This window comes from Rhipicephalus microplus, chromosome 9, assembly GCF_043290135.1.
Source record: "Rhipicephalus microplus isolate Deutch F79 chromosome 9, USDA_Rmic, whole genome shotgun sequence".
NCBI classification, from domain to species: domain Eukaryota; kingdom Metazoa; phylum Arthropoda; class Arachnida; order Ixodida; family Ixodidae; genus Rhipicephalus; species Rhipicephalus microplus.
The window spans coordinates 52101302-52122184 of NC_134708.1; the positions used below are offsets into that span (position 1 = coordinate 52101302).

The 20883-nt window shown below is 43.5% G+C and overlaps 2 protein-coding genes across 3 annotated transcripts in view; one reads left to right on the plus strand and one right to left on the minus strand.

Moving 5' to 3' along the window:
* Positions 1-310: 310 nt before the first annotated feature.
* On the plus strand, positions 311-2347 carry LOC119163827 (pre-rRNA-processing protein TSR2 homolog). Its single transcript, XM_037415890.2, has 5 exons — positions 311-416; positions 609-699; positions 943-1034; positions 1619-1771; positions 2151-2347. Exons 1-5 carry the CDS (start codon positions 351-353, stop codon positions 2286-2288), a joined length of 540 nt encoding a protein of 179 aa, XP_037271787.2. The 5' UTR covers positions 311-350; the 3' UTR covers positions 2289-2347.
* A 13466-nt stretch (positions 2348-15813) lies between these two features.
* ari-2 (E3 ubiquitin-protein ligase ari-2) overlaps positions 15814-20883 on the minus strand; it is a 59103-nt gene continuing 54033 nt past the window's right edge. For both annotated transcript variants that reach the window (XM_075873655.1, XM_075873654.1), the window contains exons 12-14: positions 19700-19768; positions 19193-19276; positions 15814-16360 (exon numbers count right to left, since the gene is read on the minus strand). In XM_075873655.1, the coding sequence (XP_075729770.1) occupies positions 16292-16360; positions 19193-19276; positions 19700-19768 (222 nt within the window). In that variant the 3' untranslated portion in view covers positions 15814-16291. The remainder of the gene's footprint in view (positions 16361-19192; positions 19277-19699; positions 19769-20883) is intronic.

A 20883-nucleotide genomic window follows, 5' to 3' on the forward strand; every position in this document is an offset into this window, starting at 1 on the left:
CATTTTCACCATACGCATCTTGTCATGGCGGCAGAACGTGCTGTAGGCAAAACGTACAAAAGCACATGTCAGTAAAGCCCGCAGCCTATACATTTTGAGAGTAGCAAATACAGCACACCCAATCGTTCACAAAATGGCAAACCCAAACTTCCTAGGCAAAGTAATAAATTCATAAATACAATTAAAATGATGCCAGGCGTTTTGAGCGTTCCATCACTTGCCGCTACGAGCAACGTCTCCCAGAAACGTTGGCACGAGGGCACCGGCAAAAGTGAATGGAAACCGAAACCTAAACCATCTGTACTGACGGCAGCACGAGCGGCAGCGCGACCAGCGCATCATATGTAAACATGGCGGCTAGCAACGCGTTTCACGTGTCTGTCAAAACTTTAATAGGCGATTGGCACGGCCTGCAGGTACGTTGTTGTTGTTTCTCTCACTACACCGCGGCCAACGATGACAGTGAAATGCTTCGATCAGTGGTTTCTCAACAAAAATATATCTTTGTGCAAAAACGAACCCTCGGCGTCTCTTGCGTGTTGACTTGCGGGGTATGTGAATGACATATACTACATTGAAATTTTCCCCTTACCATCCTGGCTTCGCAGGTAGCCATCGAAAATGGCCAGGGCGGCCCTCAAGCACGGGAGAAAGAGCAGTGGCTCGTTGGAGTTCTGGAGCAATATTTCGCCGAGAACAGTGAGTAGTATAGCGGCATGACCGTCTCGCACTAGATGACTGCAGATGCTGTGTTTGACCGCGGTTGTCACACGGTGCACTTTCTTTCGCCATCGAATTTCTGGGTCGCTATTGGCTTGTTTGCGTAAGCTGCGGAAACGAGCCAATCGCGGTACGCGAAATTTGGATCGGGTTCGATTGCGATCGAACATGATCGTGTGTCGTTGGTGGCATTACATTAGTAATGGTATTTGCTGTCCGCAGGTAACTTGCATCCCGATGAAGTGGCCGACTTGATAGCCGATATCGTCGACCACGAATTCGACTCCCTCATCGAAGACGGCAGCGTGGAGCAGGCGAGATTTGATTTACGATAACTAGAACTCCCTACCTTTCATTGTTTCTTAGCGCATGTACGCTGAATTGTGTCTATTGCAACTTAGTGTTGTTTCGCGTGAAAAAAAAAGTTCCTTCTAGAAGTGTTCCGTGCATGCGTTAACAAAGTCTTGAAGCTTGCCATAGTTGAGATTTAACTTATTGTTACATTCCTTTTGCAATTTTGCTGATGGTTCGTTCGTTTACTGAAGGCGGGGTTAACCTGAATCGGGGTGGACAATCGCAGCATCTGTTGGTCTGTTGCACCGTTCATGACTATTCTGTCAAATGTATGCAAGTCGGATAGTGGCTGAATATTTGAGCATGTTGTGTGAAACCATCGCATTGTACAATGTGCAGCCGCGTTCGAATAACCTCTTTTTTTTTTTGCAGGCTCTGTAGCAGAATTTTCATTCCACATAATCTCTGATGGCATTCGTTAGTGCCATTTTGATTCTGCAAATCCGTGTCCTCCCATTGACTAAGCTTCCTTTACTGAACACAGATCTTGTAGTGCGACCCAAAAGAACCTAAAATGTTCACACCTGCCACTGCTTGAACGCAGATATCGGCCTTGCTGTGCAAGCACTACCAGCTCTGCCTCGAGGGCCGGGAAAATGAGGTGCTGGAATCCCTGTCCCAAAGGCTTCCGCAAACGAGGACACTGACGGTACCTGTAGCTGGAGACTACGACAGTGATGACGAAGCAGAAATGCAGGTCAGTTGATATCCTTTGGTTACACAACGTGCCGATTGCAGTTTCGCTACAAAAATTTTCGATGGTGACATCTATTGTCCTTACGACTTCATAGTTTAAAGCCAGCCACCCGCTACGCAAGGCATACATGCTACTGCACCCTTAAGGCCAAATAGGGAGTGCATAGCAAGTTAAAAAAGATTTCATGCATCAAGTGTTTCAAGCATGCCCTAGGAACGAAATATCGCTATCGCATTCAACTCTTAAAGACAAAGCTTAAGGGTACCACAATTTTCGCTCTTCAGTGTCCCTGTAAGCGCGGACATGTTGCAGCTTGTATAGGGCACAGCTACTCAAGTTACCATTTGCTGTTGATGTTGGCCTCTTGCGTTCTTTTCAGGACCACATTGACACTGAGGTGTCATCACAAATGGGAAGCCTTCAGCTAAACGGGCCTAGCTCAAGCCAACAGCCGTCGCGACGGCAGGAACCCGATGAAGATGGCTGGACAGTTGTTAGGCATGGGAGGAGGACATAGCCTTCATATATACTGCTGATAATACTGTAAATGCAATTAAATACTATATTGTGACTTGATTCAAGCCCGAAAGGCTAGTTGCAATCAATCTTTTTTTTCTTTCATCTCATGAACCATTTATTGCGTGAATTAGGAAAGTGCTGAAGAAAATTTTCATTTTCCAGCTTTAAATAGCAACCTTTGCGTGATTCCACAACTAAATTATCTAAAAAGCACCTTTAATGCATACTATTATGCATGTCGTGAGTTCTCCACATGCCACAGCAGCGAGGACCTTGCAATGAAAAATGTGCTTGAGAACTACATAACATGTCGTGTGTCACAACTTGAGCACATATACACCAAATAAAAATGCTGCCCGCATCTTCTCCCGGAAGGGGGGGGGGGGGGAGCTCTAGCAAATGCGTCACAGAGTGGTCAGCGTATTGCGTGAATGTTGCATAATTGGGTATGGTACGGTAATGCATGTCATTTCGTCTTTATTGTTCTGATTTATTGAATGAAGGAGGAGCGTTGCCTTCAACGAGTGGTGGGACACAGATGTGCGACCCAGTGCCTACTTATACGTGGCGGCCACTGAACAGTTGTGCAGCTCTTACAGTCCGTTTTTACAAGCAGACAGTGCCTGCGTCGGCCTTGCGAGGTGAAAAAGAGGGGTGGTGGGCAAACAGTTGGCGTGAGACGCAAGCATGTGGCACAATACGCGAGCATGCGCAGTTGGGGGTGGGAACACTGCCGCCGATGCACGATGCGAGACATCGTGTGACTAAAAAATGCTCCGCATTTTAAAAAAATTATTGAAGTAGAATTTGCATCAGCCAGGTGAGAAAAAGCGAAGAAGTGAGCGCTCTTGCACGCACTTTACGCAATTGCTTCTAGTATAAAATATATTAGCCAGGATAGCTCTAGATTTTTCATGCAAAAAGCCACGCAAGTACTTGACGGTCAGCATTAAACGGTCGCACGCAATCCCCGACTTGTTTGCTCGTAGCTTTTCGGTATGTCGCGAATTCGCAACATTATGTAGTAGAAGGTCAAAAAGTCATTGGATGATTGCACACCAATCATCCCAGCCACGAAAAGCCGTGCAGATTTTCATTGTATTGAAAACAGTGGAATATTTGAGAAAAGAGAATTCTGGTCTAGTGGCAGCCTTCTGAATTCGACAAAATGTCACTCGAGTGATATCGGTGATGTTTGAAAATATATTGTCACTGGATTGTTTTGTTCTGTGCATACCAAAGTCGGTATATATATTCAGCAGTAGAATTTGTAGGAAGTGTTCTAAACTGATACTACTACATTTTTTTAATATATGACTGGAAATTTCGCCAGAATGTTTTTTACATATTGCACCTTGTATAGATATCCCAGTAATCAATACTTACTCCACGAAAGGTATACTATATCATGTTAAATTATTTTCACACCACACTGAAATTTGTAAATGTTACGAGAAAAAAAAATCCTGAATTCGAGAAAAGTCTTGGTGGCCGCACAGTAGGAAGGCAGGTCTCTTGCGAGTCCTTGAAATCCTTAAAACCCTTGAATTTATAAAGTTAATTTTCAAGGCCTTGAAAGTGCTGGATTTTTCACAAATCTGAATATCATTGAACTTTTTTTTCTTTTTCAATGAACATGGTCTCGAAGGTCACAGCGTATCATTTTTGATGCCGTAAATGTAGCAGGCAGCATATGTATTGTGCCCATCACAAAAGAATTGAAAACATCAGTAGCTTCTGCATGGAATCAACACCATGCATTTCTGGAATTTGGGGGAAAAAGCAGGAGTAAAAGGATGAGAAACAGAAAATGAAATGCTTACGTAAAAATTTTAAAAAACTAGAAGCCACTGTAAAGAAATTAAAACAGCAGACTCATTTACAGAAAATGCAAAGAAAATTAGCGACTTGACGTGCACCATGAAGTCCTAAATGAAATACAACTTTGAAACTTGTGTCATACTGAAAGTGATTACCTATGCAACTTAAAGAAACTGACTGAAAGTTGTTCAGAAAGAAAATGTCACTAGAGCCATGTGTTTGATGTCTGCTTCAGTGATGTTACCTTTTTTGATGAACTCTACCTATTTCAAGCCTTTATCTTCCCCAGAACATGCGTTAAGTAGGTTTTCGACAATGTAGTCCTTGAAAACTCTCGAATTCTTGTCATGTAAATGAGCATGAGCCTTGAAAGGAAGAGGAAAGACGGGAATGTTCGCATGTCCCGCCATTTACACCACGTAGTGCTCAAACTAAACGTCAGCTTTATAGCCCCGCCATGGTTGTCTAGTGGCTAAGGTACTCGGCTGCTGACTCGCAGGTCGTGGGATAAAATCCCGGCTGTAGCGGCTGCATTTCCGATGGAGGCGGAAATGTTGTAGGCCCAGGTACTCAGATTTGGGTGCACGTTAAAGAACCCCAGGTGGTCACAATTTCCGGAGCCCTCCACTACGGCGTCTCTCATAATCAAATAGTGGTTTTGAGATGTTAAACCCCACAAATCAATCAACGTCATCTTTATACCTCAATCATAAGCATGTAAATAGTTCTCACATAGAAAGCCTAACCCCCGAATGCAGAGATGTTACTTGGCTCGCGACTTCAACTTAACTTGAGCAAGTCGGCGCGAAGCAAGCAGCGGACTTCAAAACGCCCAAGTCAGCCTTCGCATTTCATAGATGCTCAGGCTGTCTTGCTTGGTCAAGTCAAGAACGAGCTTCAAAGCAGAAACACGCTGCTCGCCTGCTAACGAGGGTAATAATGAAGTTGTTCGCGTAAGGCATGCATTACACCAAAAAAAGGCCATACGTTTTAAAATAACTATAAAAACGAAGGGCCACAAGCATATTCTTGCCATTTTACGGCTAACGAGCGGCACGTGGTGCCTGCCACCACAGCGATGCGCAGTGTTGCTTCTGTAAAGCGTTCGTTGCCCACTGGTTTTAGTGGCCATCCAAAGGCGGTGCGTTTCTCCACGGTCGCTTGTTTGGAGGCGAAACAAGCATCGCGTTGGGTTCTTTCGTAGTTTTTTTTTTCTCAATCGAACACCATGGCATGTATTTGTGCTGACCTGGCTCACGAGGTGATGCGATTTCCACGGTATTTGCCTTTCTGTTCGCCTGTGTGCATGCCTGTCGCAGTTATTATGAAAAAAAAAAAGAACAAGTTCTGGGAACAAATGTCATTCGTATCATTTTGTTGAGCTTGGTAAACAAGAGAAAAAGCGGGGGTCAGGACATTACCCTCAGCAGAATTCTGTCTCGCGGGGTGCAGCAATGTATCGCTGCATCATGGTGACGCGGATAAAAAAACCCGTGATAGGGGCACCTCTTTTTTTATGTGTGTGTAATTTTACGTAGCGTTGTGCTACAAGCGATGCCTTTCTGAGCGAGAAACAGCGTCCTAGACGGGACGAAAGGATAGACGAGGCACATGGACACAGCACAGAGTCATTTTTTCTTTTTTACCGAAAGAGACGGAAAATGTCGTCGTATTATAGAAAAACAGAAATAGTCTTTGCGGTTACGGAACACTTCGGCATTGTCGACACCGGGGCTATTAATACGCACGTGTGTGTAGTCGACACAACCTGTAACGCAAGGGAACTCAGCCAAGGGAACAGTCCGCCGGCTGCGGAAAGCGCACCAGCATCGCGTTACAGGTGCTTTGCGATGAGTAGCGTAACTTTTCCGATTGCACGACACACTGTCGACTACGGAATGCGGACGAAATTTCCGGTGATTGGTTGGAATATGCCAGCGCTGTAAAACCTCAGAGCCATCAGTAGCTGTAACACTGGATGCACGGGCTGTCTTCGGTTGTCCCCACTTTCACGGAGCGGCAACATAACGAGCAGCTGCCCCTCGGCGTTCTTCATGAATCTGTACCTAGCGTGGAATTGTTGCTCGTCGTACAACTCCATCGGATTTACTTGGTCACGTAAAGCGGTTCCAAGAATCTTCGGCAGGAAGTGCGCCTAAAAAAATTCTGCGCTTATGGCAAGGCAAGCAAACTCAAAAGCGGCCACCTTTCACGCGACGTCCATTCGTGAAGTGGCCATGTTGGAATAACGCGTGAAGTCGCTTTCAAGCTAGCCCCGCAGCTGACTGACCGAGCCAAGTCGCCTTCAAGTCATCCGCAAGTTCGAGAACGACTTATGGCGACCGGCAAGACTGTCTTGAGTCAAGAACGAGTCAAGTAACATCTCTGCATTCAGGGGTTATTATCCAGAAGGGGGGGGGGGGGGCGCTTGTTCAAGATTTTACGGTATGCAAGTAGAAGTGAATTTCTCCCTTGCAATGTGGTTGTACAGGCATTTTAAAAAATGGCATATGTTAAGGCCTAAAACCATTATTTCAGGTTCTTATTTGTGTTGACTTCCTGGAAATTCGCACAATAAGAAAGAGCAAATTTCATTTTAAAGAGATCGACAACCAATTTTTATGGTTCCTATTTTTTTTTGAACAACTGAAAGCTTGTTGGTCAGAGTGTCTCATCACGGAATGGCAACACTAAACACCATGAAACATTTGCCATGAAACACCATGAAATCAGAATTTTCTATCTGTGGCGAATATGTATCTTACATGCACATGGGAAGACATACTGCAGATAGTGAGTGCGAGAGCAGTTCGAGCGTGGCGGTTTACTGCGCATGCGTGCACTCTGTGCACATGCGCTGAAGCGCGGCATGGTCCACTGGCGGCCGCAATGGCAGCGCCGCTCCTCAACGCGTAACTTTATTTTGCTTCACAGACGGTACAGAATTGAGCGGTAATAGATAATAATATGCATTCTAATTTTGAGGAGTAACTATGGCATACATGGAAACAGCAGACCACGAGACTACGCATAACCGAGTGGCAGATTCCGTGATTCAGCTTCAAGGCTACTCTTTGAAGGCCGTGTGAAATGCCGGCTTTTTGTTGCATTTAAGCACGATTTAAAAATACAGATCTTACTCGCAAAACGATAGGATGCTGGAATCTGTAGCTATATTCCACAATCTTATCATTTCAGCCATGATCCAATCACGTGTTCTGATCAGTTGTCAGTCTTAAAGTACTATCTTTGCGATGAATATGACTGAACATTCAAGTTCGCAGCTAAACAAGCTCCAACCATGCACACAAGCGTTCTGTTACAACTATGAACTGTTTGCTCACATGCAATATTTGGAGCCCATTTGATTGCAGAAATTGGTGCAAGCAACAGCAGAAGCTTGTTCAGCCATGCGCTCACATGTTGCAAATTTTATCGAGTTTAATGGTACATTGCGTGCTACAATATCGAGAATGTAACGCACTACAATCCGGATGGAATACAAGCCGCGGGCACCGCTTCTTAATGTTTGCTGAAGCATGCACAGTTTGTTAGGTCGTAAATGAAGTATTCTACATGATTCTTCTTGTAATGAATGTGGCGTATTTTGTAACATAATAATATCCGAGGTTTTACATCCCAAAACCACGATACGACTATGAAGGATGCCACAGAGGAGGGCTCCATAAAGTTTGACCATCTGGCAACGAGCAATGACATTGCACAGTACACTGGCTCTACCATTTTGCCTTCATCGAAATGCAACCGCTGCAGCCAGGATTGAAACCGTGACCTTTGCGTCAACATCCACCGCGGCGGACTGTGGTATATTTTGTGACCAGGTTTCTCCCAAGAAGTTTTTTTTGGGCAGATATTTTGAAAACGGCCAAGGGCAGAGATAAGGTCAAGAATTTAAAATTTTCACACAACTTATTGTTGCTGACACTCATCCACGTTTAATTTCTGGTTGGCTATGTCTGCTAGCTGTGAGGCACATTTGTTGCCTCCAATGCGCAAGCGGCGACACCAACATCTGCACATATAAAGAGGAAGCAAGGACGCTTGTGTTAGGGTGCTCATGCTTGTTATCGTTGAGGTTATAAAGGACATCTGTTCGGACTTCATTTCAGGAAACTAGGTGGCGGGAGGCACTGCCTGCTAGTGCATACGACTACATCATTTTAATTTTAAGATGAGTATCTTAGGTGGACTCTCCCCCCAATATTGTTGGGCGTGCACAGTTGCCAACTGAGGTGCAGGTTTCCAAGAGTTGTACCGTGGTGAAGTAGCGCAAATAACCAGGACAATCGAGGTACACAAACAACCACACGCAGCCTTGGTGTGGTTGTCTGTGTGCCTTCACAATCCTGGTTTTTCGTGCCGTTTTCCTATGATATGTTCAGCCAACTAGACAAGCTGATCCTTCCAAGAAATCAGTTGCAGCAGTGGGAGCCATTTCACAGACGCCCGCTGCGAGAAGAACCCCGTTTGCGACGTATATGCACAAAAGTTCTTAGGTGTCCCGCGATGGGGACACGAGGGGCCAGCTGCCCTCCTCTCCGCCCCCAACTTTGAATTTTATCTACACAGTAGAAACAAGCTATACAATGATCACACTCTGGTCTCGCAAATACGAGTGAAACGACTGGCAGTATTGCCAGCCAAATTTGCATGTTACACACTGTTGAGCGATCTGGTCGTGTTACAGCAGTCAAAGGCTGCCTGTTTTGGACGCCTCCACTCAACAACCTCTCACCCACTTATTACAGATGCAACCTCTTGCAAAAAGTTCCGAAAATTCCCTGGTATAACCAAGCAGCATAATGTTGCATCGAATTGCGCAACGTATATTAATGTCCGTCACATATGATGGACTAGATTTTGGCAGAGAAGACATGCTGTGACAGGCATCTCCAATTTGCACAGTATCTACTTCCAAGTATCATACTTTCCCGCACATAACCCACCTCTGCATACAGCGCTCACCATCATCCAGAAGCAATGAAAAACTTATCCCCATGTATTGCCATAAGGCCTATTTCCTTCCATTAGTGATATTGGAGACGATGATGTTGTGGCTACTTCTGGCTGCTTGTATGCAAATGTGGCAGTAGGTAAGCTACTTAATTTCAAATGGGTCGCGTATTAGAAATGAATACAAAAGATACGAGATGCAGACAGCACAAGCACTATGCTATCTACGCCTCCATCTTGTGCATCCGCGTATTATGCGCTAACCATTCGAAGTGATGCATCTTTACCAACCTCCAACTTCCCGCACTTATAGCTAGGCTACTGTTTAGTTTTGGTTAGGACAAGCTCCTTTTAATGTGAATCTATGTTCTACTAGCTTCAAAACCACCTAAGATGACATGAATGACTACTTTCTGCAAAATATGGCCTGCTATGTCGAAAATGTCTAGTACAATAATGGCACGGGTACAGAACAGAACATCTTTTGCACATGCACATAGGGAAGCAATTCTCTTACTTTATACCAAATGCCTCTTACAATGGTGGTTTTCATTTTCTGACTAACTCGCATTTCCACATAGACACAATGGTGTCTTCGTAACCAAGTGTCTGTTGCATCACTGTCTTTAAAGGGGCTCAACTATATCTAATTATACTTAGGGATTAAATGATGACAGTTTTGTATTAGCTTGTGAGTGAGTAGCTCTAATAGGTAACACAGATATAGCCTAAATGCCCGTAGGTTCTAACCTCGACCTTCTCACAAGGAGTAATATGATGCTTATTGAATAAAAAAATATTATGAGAGGTGTATGCACAGGAAAGAACGTGCATAAAAATATATTTATGGCTCTATACCTGCTATGTGGTATGTGCTACCGATAGTGCAAAATTTCATGTGTTGTAGCGCATCACAGCAAGAACCGAAAAGGATAGATAGATGGATGGACAGACAGACACACACATACGCTCACTCAGTCCCTGTTGTGATGCGCTACAACATATGAATTATGGAGTATAACGAATTAGCCCAGCAACATGTCTTAGCAAGCAGAAAATGCATGTACAGTGGCTGAAGTTGCCTGCTACATAACTAGCCTGACACCCTTAATACTTAGCAACACAAGAGAAAGCAAACATGAAACAGCCTTGTACAAGAAGCCACTTTCTTTTAATTTGTAATTATGTATAGTACCACCTATGTATAATATATAGAACTGTACATAAAAAAAAGGTGCAACGAGATCACTTAAGACAAAACAAAAAAGAGGGTTTCTCAAAATGCCAGCTCATATTCATAACAGAGGTAGCACACCTTTCTTCAACAGTATTTCAAACAAATACCCATCTCTAAGAAACGGCGCTCGACGCAGCAATACAAGCTTGGCCATAGAACAGCACACACACATGTACAAAAAAGCCCTACAAACAGCTCGCACATATTCGTTCACGTTGGCACAACTTTCCGTCGACACCTTTACATAGTTCTCTCGTAAACGTCATCACTAAAAAAGCTCGCGAAAGTTGTATAAACATGTCATGCAACAGATTCACATTTCACACTTCTTTTTTTATGCACCTGCTCTATTCCACGCACGGGTTCTAAAACTTGTTTTTCTAGTCAATACAAAAACTTTTTTTTTTTTTCGTTTAAGGTGACTGTTTGGTCGTCTCGAATTTTTAAAGGCGACTATTCGATCGTTTATGTTTAGGACTCTGAGATCAGTCGGGAGAACCAATTTAATGCACGCATGTGACTTTGAAACAAACCAGCACAGTTTGAGCACAGTACAGTTTGAGATGCCTTTGCCTTGCAGAGCATTGCAATTCACAAATAAATCCTTCGCAATTGACAATTGCAAAGGATTCCTATTCTTCGCCTTGCAAAGGATTGTGTGCTCAAGGTTGCAAACTTGCAGCCCCAATATGCAGGAGACGCATCTCATTATGAAAACGTCGCAGCTAACATGAAAACACATTCATTCACGCTAACGTTCGTTGTACGCATACACGCTAAATGCATATTTTGTTTTTATAGAGCTATTTCACTATATGCCATAGTTCATTAAATCAAGATCTAACCAGACCGCACTGAATTATTTCAACAGCATTTTAATTAATGCAGAGAAGGACACCTTCTGAACGACATGCGAAACTTGCCTTAGCTACGCGCCCGAGTGAGGTTATCAATGGAGGTGGTGGCGAGCAGAAGGGCCATGTCACATTTTTCATTGACATTGCCATACCCGCAAAAAGGCACCAACAAAGAGCCTGCCTTCACCTAAACAAACGTCCATTTATGTAACACTATTGCTTAACACGTTATCTTTAGTTGCTAGCGGCATTCAGTTACCTCCTGCTGTAGAGCGAGAAATCTTTAGGAGCGGATAAACCCACAACTCATGTTGACGTGAGCAGCCAATGGCATAAGAACATGAGAAAAGTACTAGTTTAAAGAAGCAGACGCTAGGATGCATAAACGGCTGGCAAAAAAAAAAAAAAAGTTGGCAAAGGTAACCAGTGCACACTGAATGCAAATTGATGATGTTTTGCTTATGGGCCAATTATCTGACTCATTAGTGCTGCCCATAAGGTATCCAGACAGCAATTCATTTACTTCAACACCTAAGAAGGCAAACAGCTCACAAAAACATGTCCAGCTTATTTCATAGTCAAGTGTCATGACATTTTTGTAGTGTTGCGTGTACAGATGCACATTTAGAAAATGTCTCACAAAACAATGAAACGACCCAGCAACAAATTTGGTTTTCTTAGCAAATGCACACATGGTATTGTTACATCCAGAGAAGCACAAAGGAGGGGCGGCAAAGCAATACGTTAAACTTGAAAAACAGTACAGCTGGTTTGTTGTCATGATAACGTCAGCAACAGGAAAGTTCTCACATCTCAGATCATGGAAAAACGAGACCTTCGTGCGAGGAGTTACTGAAGTAGCATCCCTCAAAACACTCTTTGTAAACCGTACAAGCCCCTTGATAGTTAATGTAGGTTTATCAAAAGCATTAAAAAAATTTGCGCCACTAGCAGGTACTGTCTGGTAGAGTGAGATGCCTGCCAAGGCATTCTACAAATACCTAGTTGTTACACATAAAACTGGAACGGTAAAAAACACGGTTGACAAGGAGAGAGGTCTGCGGTTCTGAGTGAACTTGTGCAATGCCAACGCTTCCAATTTTTGGCAGGCAGCCCCACAAATAATTAAACGTTGACCCCCAAAGGAAAGAAGAGCACCCAATAAAGCAACCTCAGAAGCCACAAATAATCTGAAGTTGGGACAACCCACACCTTTGTTACTTTCATGCTTTTGCATAAGCGAAAAAAAAAAAAAGAAAACAACTACAGCCAGAGATAGTTTTGCATTTTTATCACGAAGTAAACCTATGGGTACCTTATGTTGACCTTGTGATGTTGGATTCCCTGACTGCACTACATTTCTGTTTGCATACAAATTAAAGGTGTTGCTTTTGTTTGTTAGTTTTCCAATTGAAATTAGTTTTTTTTCTCCACTAACATAATTACATCCGCTAGCTCGACGGTGTCAGATTCGTGCACCCTACAGCGTAGGCACCGTGTACAAAACAGTTGCATGGCTAGAAAACTAGTGATGGCAGCAAAACATTAACATTCTAAGGCATGGTACACAGCATGAATCGCTATAGCAAGCCACGACTACTTCCACGTCTGCTGGTTCGCATCAAGTGCCAGAAGCATTCAGGCGCCAAACTCTGCCCATAAAGGGGACATGATCGATAATAAATTTCAAGAACGCAGCATTTTCGTGTAAACTTGCAACATTGGCAACTTTGAGCCGAGTGTTTCTCTACGCTCCTCAGACAATGCCAGGGGGCAAAGCTCTTCAAGATGCAGCAGTGATTTACGACAGTAAGGATAGGAGAACTGCCCGCTCCAACGCATTTCTCGCCATGTGCCATCAACACAAAGCCTTGGACAAATCCTGCAGCCGTGTGCTCGCGTGCAACTTCTCTTGGCACTGAAGCAAAGGCCACAGATCCATACTGCGAGCATCAACCCTATTGAATGTCGCTCCCCAACTGCGTCCGTGTTTTCTACAGATAATGCAACACACACAAGCGCCGACTTCCAACTGGAAGCTAGTGCTTGTGTGCGCGACATCCTTGTCTCTTGTTCCCAAAGTGTGCGTTACAAAGCAGTTCAATAGTGTACCGACTAGCCCCAAGAAGCACCTTGCCAAGTCATACAAGAAATGAAACAAAACTCGATTTTGTAGAGAAAGCTCTTTGAGATAAGACGCACCATGCACACCAGTGAGATAACATTTTTTTGAAACTGAGAAAGTTGGGCCGTTCAAGTGCTGCTCAAGCGCTAGACAGCGTCTTCAGATGAGCGTCTGGCTAAAAATACTTGCGATGAATTTTACCTGCAATTGGTCATCTAAGCGGACAAATCAAATGCTATGCAATGCTAATGCTGTAAAGCGCCATCACTTTCTAATGTTGTACAGGATGCATGCCAAACCCGACTGTTTCTTGCAAAAGTATGTGTGTGGCAGCTCTGTCTCCCGTAGCTTTCCTTTTACTGTAGCCAAGAATAGTTGCCCGTGAGTATAGTTTAACACTTAGTTGTACAAGACGCCATAGGAGGAAGCCCAATTTCCTGATGGGTTAAGCAAGTGTAGCTCCCAGCCAATGATTTTCACTCTCTGTTGCGATGAACGGACTGTAGAGAGCTAGAGTTCGTATCTTCAGTGGACTGTGTTAGTGGAGGTCACTCCTGCGGTACAGCAAGCTCTACCGAGCATTCCAGCAACGATTTTTTATCGCAGACAGCGCGCACTCCGAGGACTGTTCTCTCAACTGCTTACTTTGACGGAGATAACTGCCACCGTGCCAGCGTACAACTAAATCAGTAGGAATTTTACTTTTGCCTCAAAAAAAAAAAAAGTGGGGGCACAAATTTTCAGGATGAAGTTGCGTGGAGAGTAACAAACCTACGAGGCCTGCTTCTAGTCATGGCAGAGCACATAAGCCGGCGGCCAGTCACGTGATCAGTAGGGCGGAGATCACTGCTGTCTCAGATACGTAAAAAACCCGTGAATCACGAACTTCGCACCACAAAAATATTGCAGGTCTACAAACTTCATGTTTCTTTTTCAATCACAGCGGTGTCTTCTATTGAAGACCACACAAAAAAATACCAACTCACTACACCCTATTTCGATCTGGGATAACCTGCAATCTGCTTTATTTCTACCCATGATTCAGAAAACCAGAGTTGGTACAGTGAAATGTTGATATGAGAAAGCTCAGCTGTATGAAATTAATGACTTAACTCTCTCACCTTCCCAATTTTGGGTGCACTAAAAGCAACTAATTCTTATTAACTGCGTACCCACATTTCCCTCTATGGCGAATAAAAAATTTGTAGAGATTAGTTGAGAGGATTTCTTGCAGGTTGCCTATTACATAGAAACGTAGCTGGCGGTCAGTAAAAAACACTTGAGCAAAAGGAATCAAATGCACTACTCTCCTATCACTTCACCGCATAAAAGCTAACTGGGCCAGCCAACTTGTAGTATGCCCAAACATTTTTCCAGGACATTTTCCGTAAAAGAAAGGACATGCTGACAGGTGCGCTCGGTATAAATGTCGGGTGTGTATACTAAGAAATTTTGAAAACAGAGAAACATTGCGATTTTTACTCACTTTGGTATATTCAGGTGCAACTACTACATAACAAGCTTTCTGCTGCATAGATGATTTCAATATACCGAAATATGACAGTTCAATAAAAGAGTTACTCATGCTCAAGTCTTATTCTTATCGTCCACCGTTTGCACCCAGTCATTCCTGCTAACAAGGGTGAAGCATCAATTGGACCACTGGCAAAGAGTGAATGGGAATACCATTAAAACAGTATCATTCATCATCATCATCATGAGCCTAACTACGTCCACTGCAGGACAAAGGCCTCTCCTACGTTCTGCCAGTCAACTCGGTCCTGTGCTTGCTGCTGCCTATTTATACCCGCAAACTTCTTAATCTCATCTGCCCACATAATTTTCTGTCTCCCCCTAACTCGTTTGCCTTCTCTAGGAATCCAGTTAGTTATCCTTAATGACCAGCGGTTATCCTGTCTACGTGCTATATGCCCAGTATCATTACTTCATAGCAAACTGGCCGTATCTGTCAACCTGTAAAGTGATGAAATGGAACCATTGATAAATGTAATCAATGAACAACACAGCCTTCAAGTAAATCGAGTTGCCGGGAAACAATGTTTTTGAGCAGCAAACAATGCCCAGAAACCGAAGATAAGTGCTCACGCCACAGAGCAGGAATATTTAGGAGACTGCCATCAATATGGGCACGCGTTGGCGACCAGATAACGTCGCGACACTATCATGCGTCGAAAGAGGCACATGCAGTGGTATTTTAATAATGTTTGGTTACGTATGGTAATATTTAGTTAGGTATGCTACGGTATTTGTTGGCTTTCAGTGTGCTGAATTCGAATCCACGTTCTTGTCGGTGTCTTTTGGAGTGCAGTAGGGGTCAGCAGAAATCAGAACTGTCAGGTCCGTGGCTTCTGAGAAACAGACGCATGTGGCCGAACACACTCTACAGCCTCAGTCAGTGTTCCCAGTTGAACACATGGCCGGTTTCCTTAGCAATCAACCTAGTTCCAATTGCCTTGTCAATTGCTAGGTGCTGCCAGTTTAATACTGCTCTGCAGGAGTGCGACATTATCTGGTTACCACATATAACAGAGTTCCAACTCCTAAACGTTTCTCGCTCCATGGCTCCCTCAACTCTTGCTAGAATCACTTTTTGCTTTAGCTTTATCAAGCTGGAACGCTTTGCAACTGTCATTGTGAACTGAGCTTTCTTACTCTACTCAACGGACAAGTATGTGTCTGTGCGTGTGTAAAGCCTCCCAAATTTTTCGCTGCCAAACACAATTTACCGTACAGGAGGATGAGCGATTCCGAATTACGGTTTCACGCCCCGAGTGCATGCACAGGACGGCAAAACGTGAAAGATGTGATGACGGTGAACTAGGACGCCCACTGATTAGTAGTGGAGGTCCCACGTCGAGCATCTTCGTTAAATTCCCGGGATGACGGCGTCGGTCCTTCTACTTTCCCTGGTGTGCCGACACGGCAGTCATGTGTCAGCGCACAGGTGACTAGAGCCTTCTGCCCTGCTAGACAAGGAAGTCCTTGAGGAGAATAGAACGCCTCTTCTCGGCGACATCCATCTGGTTTTCGAGTTCCTGAAACGAACAACTCCATAAGGATGCGATGCTATTCACCACTATTAATGTGACACTAAACAGAAAAAACACCACTGTTTCACACAACCCACATCACCACACTTGCCGTGAGACAACACTTTGTAAGAGAGACGCACAAAAGCAATATGTGGTGAAAATTCTCGCACCAATCAGCCTGGCTTCACAGATTTTTGACATTTACTAAGGCCTACATCATTCCTAATCTACAAAAATTGAAGCAGCACTGAGACAAAAATTTAGCACCCCCCCCCCCCCCTCCTCTTTTTTTTTTTTTTGCAATAGCTAGCTTACGAACCACTTACCCAGGCTGGAAACCTCATTTGCGCGCATGTGCGGTGGTTATTCATTTAAAGACGTCTTTTGAGCGCCTAGTCTTGGCAGGAGCAGTTCCGGAGGCAAAGAAAATACAGCTAGCCGCATGAACGTGCTAAACTGTGACGTGGGCGCCGAGTGCGAATGTGCGCGCTGTGCTCGCAGCCAGCACACGCGAAGCCGCAGGCGCGGAGTAGGAGATCGCAGGTGGCGCAAGTGCAAGGCGCGTGCCAGCCACGAGCCAACACTTGTAGCGTAGGTTTGTTCACATCGCCCCCGCGTTGATGTCGGCATCGCGAAGGGCTGCTAATTTCGCTCAGTCGCATGACAAGCCCTTTAAAATTGATTTTAAGAACGTTCTAGGCTATACTTGCTCTTGACATCTCGTAGATGTCGTGTATGTCTACACATAAATCTATCTTGGTTATTACGTTACCTTCAAAATTTTGTGTCAGCACTTCTTTAAGTACATTGTCCTCTGAAGGAGTCGTATTTTACATACCAAGTTTCAATTAGTTTTGTTGAGCCATCCTCGATGAAATATAAAAAATTCTCTGAAATCATAATGTCACGCATGGAAGTTTCAGAGCAAAATTCAAGTGAAACTTTGACCACAGTATTCTCTTCTATTACATGCTTATGATACTAGTGTTTTCAAAATATCATTCATCATTTTACATTGTTTTACCTTAGTTTTTTTTCAATTTATGCTGTTTTGTAAGGGTCAGACATTTTTTTGTGGTATGATGAGGTTCATCCCAATATACGAAACCGGACTGTTTGGTATATCTTATCCCCAAGTGAGCATGCAGAGCACACTACGACATCAGCAAATGATGTCCTTTTCATAACAAATTCATTCCGACTACTCTCGTCTTCACTCTATCTCTACCATGCTGCTTATGCATGGTTTTACAGTAGATTTGTGGAGTAATAGCAATCTTCTGCGACACGCATGGTGCTGAAGATACTCTATTTCTAAGCTTTTACTCTTTATTAATTACTTGAAATTCATTAGTTGCAACACGTAGGTAGCGAGATTTTTTTGCTTAATTTCTGCTCTCAGTTGGAATTTGTTTTCCTCTCTAAATTTCACGCTGCTAGGTAGGGGATGTACTCTTTTGCAAAAGTGTCCAGGGTAGTCATGCAAAAACGAGATTAGATGATTCATAGCAGTGTGGCCGAATTGTTTTATAACAAAGCCATTCCGAACAACTTCCATCATTCGCATTTAATGCAGATCACAAAAAAAAAAACTTTTACAGGTGCTTCTTTTTCCTTCCCAGCAGCCTAATGACACGATTCTCACACATGCATAGTGATGTTGAAAAGGACATTAAAACAATAGCTTTTGTCAACGAACCAAACAGTTGCACTAACATGCTAACATTAGCAGCTGTACGCCTTCAAAAGGCATCCGACAACACCGAGATGCAGGCTTGGTATCGTGGAGCGATGACTAATGCCTTATTCTACGCTGCTCATATCATCCCTGAGCCGCAGCTGACTGATTTTCTTGATAGCACGAAAAAAGATCTGCTCTGATCAGTGACCACAATGGCCAAGCGCAAATGAACAAAACACAGAGGCATCAGAAAAAGCATCGTTCTGCAATTGCACACAGCAGCAGTGCAGACAACTGAGCTTCGGATTGTCCGTGGCTAAGAAGTAAGCCAATGGCAAAAGCAGGACAGCCTTATTGTCGTCGTTATCAAGCAGTGGCGGCCCCATGTTTAGTGAACAGTGGTGGTTTCTGGTAGCGCCAACGCACAATTTAGACTTCGTAGGCTTATATTTATGCTCTAATATTGCATCAGAAAGTTCAATATCACGTTTACTCTGCACAGCATTAAATATCTGAGCCTAGAATGGCATCATAAAATTTCGTTGAAGCGGCATTCGTTGTAGCAAGGTTCAACTGTACTAATAGTGTCGTGAACGGTGCACATGTTTCTTGTTTCGATGACGGAAGCTTGGCGACAAGCCATTTCCTGTTTTTAAGGACACCGCTTCAGTCAGCTGCTCGGGGAAAAAGAGGTGCCAAAAGGGGGAAACAGGCGGCGGAGCGGGGTTGATGAAAAGAAAGAGCGATCGATAAAAGATGTGTGGACGACTGCTCAAATGTTTTCCTTGAGATATTCGGGAGTTCCTTCATTCCTACAAGTATCATAAAACAAACTCAGTGTATTTTATCAAACTGTGCCTTCCCTGATTTACATCTTAGAGAAGGGATTCCCTACAAACAGCTTGACGTGTCGTTTTGAAGCATGCAAACAAATCTAAATTACACACACGTCTTTCTGACTGTTACCATGAGAAAAAAATCCCATGCAATGCTTAAGTAGGTTTGTCTTCTGCTGGCTATACAAGCCAACCCAATCCATTGGCCAGAAATGCCCATAAGCAGCTACAAGGTACGCATGCATAAAGCATGCCCGCAGCTCAGTGCAAGTCAAAATGCATAGAGTGCTATATACAAACAAACGAAAAAAGATGTACCCCTCTGTCTGTCGTCTCTGCACGTTCCACCTTCCAAGAGAGATTCTCTATTTCAGCTTCTAGCGTTGCTTGCTGGTATTCAAACTGCAATTAGTAAACATACAAAGAAAACCTCTTAGCCAGACCTTCAATGAAGTCACTCCCCCCCCCCCCCCTCTCTCTCTACCTACTTGGTCACACATTATTACACATTTTTTTTAAAACAAAACAGTTCAGTGGACACTGCACTGATGATCACTATTGATTTACTTGTTCAACAGAACACACAAATATTTAAACATTTTTTGCATAAAAATTCGGGAAGTTCAGCCAACAAACTTCCATGGGAGAATGGGTGCTTAAGTCACAACACAGAACTGCAATACAGCAGTTCCAAGCATTAGAGATGCGAGATAGACAAGCAGGAATGAATTGGAGACGTAATGACTAATTAGCTAAAGAACACTTAATAGCAATAAGCAACTAGGGTAGGCAAGACCCCCTAAAAGAGAATGACTCAAATCTCACCAATTCTTTCCTAGGCCCAGGTTCCATGTAGTAGGCATAAGGGTATGTATATTGTAAGGTGTAACGGCACTGAAACAAGAGAGGCATCAGCATGATTTATTCAAGGTAGTTCAAATGAGGAGAACATTCAAGGTAGTTCAAACGATACAGCAAGGTATGGCTTGTTACAATTGGAAACCAATGTACCAGCTTTGGCCGCTGGAACCCCACCAAAATGGGGGAAAAGAAAGAAAATAAAAAAGGTGTATGGGTATACACATCCACAAAAAATTAATGGAATACAGGTTACGTCCCAAAGTCACGACATGATTATTAGAGATGTTGTAGTGGAGGAAATTTCGACCACCTGGGGTTCTTTAACGCGCACCTAAATCTAAGCACACGGGTCTCAAGCATTTTCACTTCCATCGAAAAAAGGGGTGTTGCTGGAGTTAACGTTCTGAGAAGTTGTCTTGTCTTGTTCAAAGAAGCAATTGCCTTGAAGAAAACACTACACTCGAACCTCTATATAACGAATTCAGATATATGAAAATATCGGTTATAACGATGTAAATCAATAGCCTTGCTATAGATATAGCACTAGGAACACAGTTGAACCTTACTGTAAGAGACATGCAGCAGGCAGTAATTTCTTTCTTTTATGTGAGGTGTCCATTATAAAAAGAATACCATGTATGCATTTTCTTATTAACCCTTATTTTGATGTAGGCACACAAGTCTCTCTTATACTCAACTGCCTGTTGCATCTATGTCTCTCAGGAAGGGGTTCGACTGTATCCTGTATAACAAATTTTCGGATATAACAAACTCATTTTCGCGTAAGACACAGCCTCATTATACAGTGGACTTCCATTAAACAAAACTTGGTTAAACAGAAAACCTGCATAAACGTAACTATGTAGGCTTATTTGGTTGGTCTTCTATATATTTAATGATAAAAAGTTTCGGGTAATCGGAACATTTTTTTTCGCTTGCATCGGTTAAAGTAAACTAAAATGGGCAAAATCCATGAACAGCAGAAATGGCCACGGCCGTCTGGCAACCATGAAGCAAATGCCAAAGCTAGCCAAGCCAATCTAGTAATAGCACATGTCCGTGCAAGCCGAGCAGCAATCGATGCCTCGTCGTGAACTTGCGGACAGCCTTGAGGAACCTATAGCTGATGTTCAAGATGAGGACCTGTG

What these genes read in the sequence shown, in the direction of transcription:
- LOC119163827 (XM_037415890.2), top strand. Translation starts at nt 351, where the DNA reads ATGGCGGCTAGCAACGCGTTTCACGTGTCTGTCAAAACTTTAATAGGC. An exon ending in GCAATATTTCGCCGAGAACA is followed by an intron (nt 700 to 942) that starts GTGAGTAGTATA and finishes TGCTGTCCGCAG; the next exon opens with GTAACTTGCATCCCGATGAA. An exon ending in ATGACGAAGCAGAAATGCAG is followed by an intron (nt 1,772 to 2,150) that starts GTCAGTTGATAT and finishes CGTTCTTTTCAG; the next exon opens with GACCACATTGACACTGAGGT.